The following is an 8970-nucleotide window of genomic DNA, read 5'->3' as shown; positions in this document are numbered from 1 at the left end:
CTGTTTATACTGTTTATAATGTAAATTATGCTTCATATTTTGCCATCCACTTTGCTGCTGTAATGCTTGAAATTTCCCCACCGTGGGACTAATAAAGGAATATCTTATCTTATCTAATCTTAATTATGGTTCCTTGTTTCTTTTCTATTTTGCTGCTAACCTGTGCAAGGTATTGTATGGATGTGTGTATGAGTATTGACTGATTAGTTATTCTGTGGTGTTGTCATGAAATGCCTTTTTGATCATGTTGCAAACCAGTTTCCCCATGGGGACAAATAAATTAAGTACCCTGATGGGCTGAAAACCTCTGTCAAATTGCGATAAATGTACAAAACAAGCTGTAAAATACTACAATTCTGCAACAAAATCAAACATCGCAACGTCTTTTTACACGGGGAGAGGGAAGCGCCACGTGGCTCTGATGCTCTTCAGTGGAACAGGTGAACGTACAAGACACAAAATCCAGTTTCTTGTCACGTTAAATCCAATTTCCTGTATTGCATTAAAGACTAATAACAAGAAAGACCTCCAGGATTTTCTTTCCATGACAACATCTTTGACAGAACGCCTCTAAATGGATGTTCTGACGCAATGCAACCATTGGTGATGTGGATACGACCGAGCAAGTGGAGGAAAATAGACGATATCTAGTCTCCTATCACATCAGTATAATATTGATATATCGACCAGCCCTATCTGCTATATTCCTGCATTAATAAAACTGTCTTCTGCACAGAACTCTTTCTATTGGCTCCTGCTTTTTATTTTTACCTTTTATCCGTTATTACAGTCGAACATCTAAGGGATTAAGCTTGTTTTTATACTCACAGAGCCACAATTCACCGAAAGTCACTGGAAAATCACGGTGGAACACCTAAATTATAAATACTTAGTGATGTTGCGGCGGCTGAATGTGACCCGGCGAGGATATAAAAGGTGGGCAGACAGAGCCAGAGTCAGGGATGAGATAGTGGCGCAGCTCTGGTAATTAACCACTGATTGCATGTCATATATTTCTCTCTAATTACAGCCTTTAACCCCGCGCCTGCCGACCAACCTGCCCCGCAAGACGACCGCCGCTTCATTAATGTCTCGGCTCGCTCTCCTCTGATTAATACGCGCCCAAAAATGAAAAAATGAGCCTGGGGATTTACTATTTGCAATGTTCCTTTAATGTATTTTTTGGAGAAAGAAACTTCTGCTGGAGCTTTTCCGCCTGGCTCCAGCACCGCCGTGCGACTGTTGATCATTTTGGAGCGTACGACGATTTGTTAAACAAGTGTGAATCACTGTGATTTTGACCTTTGACCTCTGTACTTATGGTTTCTTGTAGCATCTGTGATGTACGTCCCTATTTGAATGGGAGTTAACTAACATGTTTTTGATTTCATGAACCCATTCAGATAGGATTATACTTTAATTTCTCTCCAGTATTACATTGATGGAAGTGGATAGTAGACTCCCAGCTGCTGCAGTTTGATTGGGCAGGATTTTCAGGCTGTCAAAGCCAATGAAATTTTCCAAAGACTGTCTTTTTACACTTTTACAAAAACTTTTACAAATTGGTCAAGATCAAACTTGGGTCCGACAGCAATTGCAAGGAAGTTTGTTGTTGGGTTTAACTTGCTCAGAGTGCCAGTGAATTTCTGTTTTTTAAGGTTAATTTGCAGTTTTGCTTCAACGTGTCGCTGTAGATGCGCCATACTCGCCTTCAACTGATATGAGCTCATTCTCAGACACATTTCTACAAACCTCTTTTACAAAAACACGTCCATTCACGGGTTTCCACTGATCAAAGGACATCGTAAGCTTGGCAAAAACAATCGTAATTTACTCCGTAATAAAACACCGAGCTTGTCCATGGATGATTCGAATGGTACCGATATGACTGGAAACATCTGTGATGCACAAAATCATGCAACGTCCAACAGAAAAACTAATCTCATTCAAACAGGGACCCAAAATTTAAAGTTCTTACATACTGTTGCACCGATTTTGTTTGGACAAGAGTCTCTGCAAAGTGACTCCACACTCGGAGACGGTGCTTGTGGCAAATTTCAACCTGCGCCTCGGGTTGTCGTTTCTCCTCAAACGGCTGAAACTGAAGAGGTTTGTAGAAATGTGTCTGAGAATGAGCTCGTACGTGCTTCAACTGAAGGCTAGTATGGCGCATCTACAGCAAAACTGCAAATTAACCTTTAAAAACAGAAATTCCCTGGCACTCTGACACAAGTTCAACCCAACAACAAACTGACTTCGCAGTTGCTGTCTGACCCAAGTCTGATCTTGACCAAATCCTCGCGGCGAGTGAAAACACATCACGGAACCACGCAAGGTCAGACTCTCACATTAAAGACGGACAAACAGCAACTGTCCACGTTATCTGACAGATCCAACTGCCTCCATTCATCACGGCGGTGTGGCGACAGATTAGTCATGCCTGGAAAACGCTCCGGACAGGCCCGACTAATGGCTGTGTGTGTGTGTGTGTGTGTGTGTGTGTGTGTGTGGTCGTGTTCGCCGGGACCTTGCCGGCCCTGGACAGTGCCCTCTTCCTCGTCTTCCTCCTCCTCCTCCTCCTTCAACTGTCTCCTTTTTCTCCTTCTTTAATGTGTGATACTTTTATTAATCCCGTTGGGGAATTCTCTCCTCTCTCTTTTTGTAGGTCTTCTCTCTCTCGCCCTCCCCCTCCCTTCCCCCCGTATGATAAAACTTAATTGCTGTTCGGTTTGAGCTAAATAGCTGAGCGGGTCCATTTAATTCTTAATTGACGCGTGATTAAGACCGGCCGAATGGCCCCGGTCGGGGGGATGGGGGAGGAAATGTCACCTTCCCAGAGGACTGGACTGTGTCTCCTGTCCAGAACCTCTTAGGACGGACTTTATGTCCAGCAAAAACTCACAGAGCCACTCGGCTTTTGTTTTATGGCTGTGGTTCAGATGTTTCAGATGGTTCAGATGTTGCGGACATGCAGAGAAAAACACACCAAAGACAAGTTCAATACACGAGAGAGTGGATCTGTGCTCGTCTTACCGTCCTGGAAGACCCGCTCCACGTTGAGCCCGTAGGTGGCGCAGGTCTCGTAGTAGGTGCAGCGCTTCAGGTCGTTGGAGAGCTTCCTGGCCCGGCTGTCGTCTATCACCCTGGGGTTGGCCGAGCTGATGGCGTCTGAGAGGGAGAACCGACAGAGGAGAGGAGGAAAAAAAAACCATAAACAACACCTCGCCTTTCAGAAATGTGTTGCACGCTCGATGTTGACGCCTTCCCACTCCTGTTGGAAGGGAAAACCGTCTTTCTCTGTGTTTCACTGCTGGCTGGAGGCTCGTCTTTTCAAGATGTTCCTCCAGTCACAGCCTCAACACTAAATCGTATCCCACATTTTCCTGCTCTGCTCTCTCTTACTGCACTCAAAAATTTCCTTCTACTTGACTTGTTATTTTATTTCTTTACCATGAACAACAATCACAAGGTTTTTTCCAGGATTTTGTTTTGTTTACTGTAAGTCACAGTGGGTAAAAATGACTAAAATGCAAATGGTAAATGAAAAGTCACTGCTACGTTGGGCCAACAGAGGCCAAACTCTGCCATTGTTTTGTGGTAAGCGAGTGCCCTCTAGTGTCTATATTGTGCCAGTGCAGTTTTCTAGAATTAACTCAGCATTTTTTAAGAACCCAAGGTGGTCCATGGACCTTGAGGGGTTCTTGGATATCGTCCAGAGGGTCTCCAGCTTACTTAATTTTACAAATTCAATCATAGAAAGCTTTAGCCCCAAGTAATAGGACATGCTTGGTATCTTAGCACCTCTAACCCCTGCTACAGGACATTGGTAATTGTATTTAACTGACTTCAGGTAAGAACAAATAGGCACAGAAGGAAGAAATTGCCCCTTTTTTTAACTAAAGCTGGTACTTTTTATTTTAAGCCTTTAGTTTATAGATGAAAAAACGCTAGTTAACCCCCCAAAAACAGAGTATTAAGAATAATTGTCTAAAAGTAAAGGTGAGCAGGTCTACTGATGATGTCTTCTTTAGACTCATTTTGACACTTTTTATAGGACGTTTTTCTTTCCACTGTTAAATCTGTTTTTGTCTTTGTCCTCTTCTCTTGTCGGCCTCGACTATTATGCAAGTTGTGAACTTTCTCAGAAGAAACTATGGTTTAAATAAAGTTATTCCTCAAGACTAGTCCAAGAGAAACAAGTGAATGTCATGGCAGGTTTTGAGTAAGTTTTTCTGACAAATTGGGCCAACTTGCCTCAAAGCAGTGGTTCATCTCAGTGTCAACTCACAGCCATAACAAAAATCTTCACTGATGGGATTCCTCAGACAAAATCTCATCATATGATCTGCGATTAAATGTCCTACAGTAACTATACGGGCTTTAACAGGTGTCAAAATCAGGTGTGTAAAGCACTTTGGGACATATTTGTAATTTGTGCTTCTGGGCTATACAAATAAATAAAATTGAAATTGAATTGTATCTTCATCACGAGCTCTCGACACGATAGAAACAACAGACCTGCTCCTTTATGGTTTTTATGGACTTCACTATTAAAGAAGATGGACTTTATTTTTCGAGGAAATCATTAACTTGCATATACAGTGGTCCCTCGTTAATCGCGGGAGTTACGTTCTAAAAATAACCCGCAATAGGCGAAATCCGCGAAGTAGTCAGCCTTATGTTTTTACAATTATTATAGATGTTTTAAGGCTGTAAAACCCCTCACTACACACTTTATACACTTTTCTCAGACAGGCATTAACACTTTCTCATTTTTCTCTCTTGTTTAAACTCTCAAAGTTCAAACCTTCGTAGAAAAATAAGTCCAGTAAAAGAAAAAAGCATGCAAAATTGCACTAAAAAAAATCCGTGAAACTGCGAGGCTGCGAAAGGTGAACCGCATTATAGCGAGGGACAACTGTATTAAGAATTTGCTCTTCATGCTTTGAATAATCTTGATCACATTATTTAAAAAGGGGGCTGTTTTTCATTCTGAGGATTTCTGTTCAGTCCTGAAATTAAAGCTCATAGCTCAGAAATACATCTGGCACATCACACATTCATGACTAAGAGGTGATATCACTGAGCAATTCAACTTCAATGGCGACACAGCACCACTAGGGGGCAGCAAGACCTCAGCAAAGGATTGAATCACTGACTGAATCAGCACAGGGAGAGGAGTGATGGACTGAGGTTGGGTGAATGTAAAGGTGTCGGACCTTGCGTGCCGACCAGGACGAGCGGCAGGTCGGCCGTGTTGCGGTAGTTGGCCAGGCGGCTGAAATAGTGGTAGACCGTCTGGAAGCTGATCTCATCCTCCAGGCTGAAGACAAAGATCACCGCATCCACCCACAGCGCAAACTACCAGGGAGACGAGAGAGAGATGGGCGAAGTGGAATGGGGGAGGAGGGAAGACAGGAGGAGATAAAGGGAGGGAGGAATGAAAGGCAAAGAGGTGCAGAGTGCATGATAGAGAAAGAAAACAAGTGAATAATTAATAAATTGTCGAGATTTTCAGGAGTTCTGTCTAGACAGGGTCGCATTAAAACCCCATTTGGACAGTTTGCAGGACAGCAAAACCGAATCCAGGCTCCCCTCCCCAGACGCCTGTGTCCTAACCCAGTTTCCTCCAAGTCGGTCGTGTTTCTTCTCGGAGCTTCACCGGGGGGAGCAAACAGCACGCACCCAACATTTCTGAGGAGGCACAGGAAAAACCTCTGCCTTTCCAAATCAAGACGAGGAAAAGAAAAAACTAACAACAAAAAAAAAACCACACGAGCTATCTTGCAGCTTGGCACGGGGCTGCCATTTCAGATTGAGCTGCGTCTGGTGGTGCCAACACATTTCTGGAAGACGCATGAAAAAAAAAAAAAAAACAACACACTGCAAAAACGCAAAATCTTACCAAGATTATTTGTCTGATTTCAAGTCAAAAATGTCTTATTTCTGGTCAAAATATCTCATTACACTTAAAATAAGACATGATCACCTCAGAAGTAAATTGTTTTTAGACATGACGTGAAAATTCACTTGAAACAAGTGAAAATTTGCTTGTTTCATTGGCAAAATTTGCCAGTGGAAAAAGTGAAAATTCACTTGAAATAAGTGAAAATTAGCTAGAAAGAAGAAACAAATTTTGCCAATGAAACAAGCAAATTTTCACTTGTTTCAAGCAAATTTTCACTTGAAACAAGAGACAATTGTCTAAAAACAAGTTACTTCTGAGGTGATCATGTCTTATTTTAAGTGTAATGAGATATTTTGACTAGGAATGAGACATTTTTGACTTGAAATAAGACAAATTATCTTGGTAAGATTTTGAGTTTTTTGCAGTGCAGGAGGAAGAGGCGAGGATTATAAATCTGCGAGCTATTCCACAATCAGAAACACGAGTAAACATCACTATTTGGATGAAATAAGCACTTTGAAGCAAACTGTGATGTATTGTATTAGAAAAGCTGCATGCTTTCAGCGCTGACTTTGGTTTATTTGGGGGAGAAACAAAGTGATAAACACTGATGGAAACACATTTTGTGACTCAGGCTTGGTGTGACGACACGAGAACAGGGGATTCTGGGATGTTGTGAAATATCATGTGTGTGTGCCAAGTCCCAAAAAATGTCATTACACTGTTTGCTCTGTGCTGAAATCCCCAGTGTGGTCAAACTGTCACTCTCTGGTGCATAAAGTCGACGGCAGAGGCCGTTTATTTGTTTTTTGGTCGGATGAAAACCCGGCTCTTGACAGGCTGTTTCCATTTTTTTTGACGGATGTTTTCTGCTGCTGCCGCGTCCAGGAAGCCTCATTTCATTTGCCTCAAACACACCTCATTTGCATTTTACTTTCTTTTTTTTTTTTTTTTGCCACGATTCAAAAGTTCAGTTCAAATTCACTCTGACTGCTGCAAATTGGATATCAAACATCTGGAAAGGTATGTGCTGACACTTTTGGCCGAGCCACACCGACCAGAAATCACTCAAATTAATCTCATCAGTTCTGGTTTAAATCATTGCAGACGTCTTATGACCTGAATGTAAAATCCACTTTTAAAACATCATTAAAAAAAAAAACAGCGCTGCATTTTTCTCAGTGAGCATTGCTAGTGGAAGTTATGAAGTTAGGAAAGGGAGCGACGTAAAAATCCAGCTGTGTTTAGTGAAGCAGGCAGGATGCAGCTAATCCTGCTCTGTGTTCATCTCCAAGTGGACAAAAATAAAGACCTCCAAACACCTGTAAAGGCCAAAAAATATAAAAATAAAAATAAAAATTGTAAGACTTTTTGAAGAAGAACCTGAAGCACACGTCGATATTCAGAAAAGATTTGAAAAAAAGAGAGCGAGTATAACTTAAAAGGAACAGAGATCTTTTTTTTTTTAAAAAAAAAAAAAAAAAAAAACAAGATTCAGAACTAAACGGATGGCACGTTGCATTTCTGTGACAGGAATCAGTTTAAGGAACAATGTGAACAAAATAAACCAAAGAATCCAAGTTCAAAGTTACATTTAAAAGAACAATTAAAGCCAGTATGTTAAGGAAATATAATGAAATATGTTCGTTATGTTTGATTGTCATAATCGTTGTCATGAAAAGTACAGTAGCCTATATGTATATATTAAAAAAAAAAGAAAAAAAAAATGTTTGAATGGTATAAACTGAATTGGAACTCTGTGGCCGGCAGCTATTTTATTTTATTTTATTTTATTTTAATTTTGTTTATTTAGTTGTTGTTTTAATTTGAGTGCTTTGCAAATTGATTTTTTGGGATAAATTGGCAGATTAAAATAAGATTATTCTTCTTTCTGCTCCCTTTCATGCAAGATTTGGGAATGTTGTGTTTACATAGTGTACTGTTTTTGTGTTTTGTTTTGTTTTTCAATGAATGAAATAATAATAAAAAAAATGTCCTAATGTCTAAAGGCTGAAGTTAGTGAGCTGAACTTTAAAATCATTTCCCAGAAAGTGATGCCGGAGAGGCTGAGGCAGGTGTAGTACTCACCTGAGCCTCCGGGGGGCCTCCCTCGTCCCGGATGAGCAGGAGGTGGCTCTGGCCGTCCACCACGATCTCCTTCTTGAAGCGTCCGCCTGCGGGGACAACGGCACGGCGTCAGGGGAGGACACAAGCCTCAGAAACCAGTCAGGCTACAGATCTGGGTTCAGATTTTCCCCAGTTCACATTCCGACTATTTTCCTCGGAGGGTCGGTGAGTAAAAAAAGTAAAAAACGGCGAATGGTTGGGATGAGATGAGGATCTGAGGATCGGGGGGTCGAGGAGACGTCGTGTTGATTTGGGGGATGGAAGGTGATTTCTAAACTCGATCGGAGTCTGATTTATTCATGTCGATTAAAATCAATGAGAAATTCAAATTAAGGGATTCAAATTAACTTGTTGGGGGAGGGGATGAGGGGTCTCACACACACACACACACACACACACACACACACACACACACACACACACACACACACACACACACACATTTACAGTGACGATGACCACCGGCGGGTGAATTCGAGGAATGCGGCTCTACAGGTAAATCACACACTGAGATGACTGTGTGTGTGTGTGTGTGTGTGTGTGTGTGTGTGTGTGTGTGTGTGTGTGTGAAGCATTCCAGGTCAGGCCCAAGACAATGACCAGACTGTCTTCTACAAATTAAGCTATGACGCACACACACACACACACACACACACACATAAACCCAGGTACACTCATACGAACAGACGCACAATTGCATAATATTTCAACACACACACACACACACACACACACACACACACACTCTGTTGAATCACACAAAATCATCCTGATTCCTGAGTTTGTTTTTACATTTTTCTCGCCTCTTTGTCTCTAATTTGCGCGTGAACAACCCAGCCGGTGACCTTTCACCTTTGACCTCAACGTATCAAAAAAGGTCAAAGGTCAAAAGTGACAAAGCACTGCATCTGACGAGAGACTGGACGGTATTTTCC

The 8970-nt window shown here is 41.6% G+C and overlaps 1 protein-coding gene across 1 annotated transcript in view; it reads right to left on the bottom strand.

Moving 5' to 3' along the window:
• Window positions 1-8970, bottom strand: part of agap1 (ArfGAP with GTPase domain, ankyrin repeat and PH domain 1) — a 263894-nt gene that overhangs the window by 112312 nt on the left and 142612 nt on the right. Inside the window, exons 4-6 of the mRNA XM_030072935.1 lie at window positions 7997-8082; window positions 5220-5361; window positions 3034-3168 (exon numbers count right to left, since the gene is read on the bottom strand). Coding sequence (XP_029928795.1) covers window positions 3034-3168; window positions 5220-5361; window positions 7997-8082 — 363 coding nt within the window. The remainder of the gene's footprint in view (window positions 1-3033; window positions 3169-5219; window positions 5362-7996; window positions 8083-8970) is intronic.

Source organism: Myripristis murdjan, chromosome 2, assembly GCF_902150065.1.
Source record: "Myripristis murdjan chromosome 2, fMyrMur1.1, whole genome shotgun sequence".
Lineage (NCBI taxonomy): Eukaryota > Metazoa > Chordata > Actinopteri > Holocentriformes > Holocentridae > Myripristis > Myripristis murdjan.
Note: the sequence above shows the minus strand (reverse complement) of the source record. Positions and strands in the feature narration are given on the sequence as shown.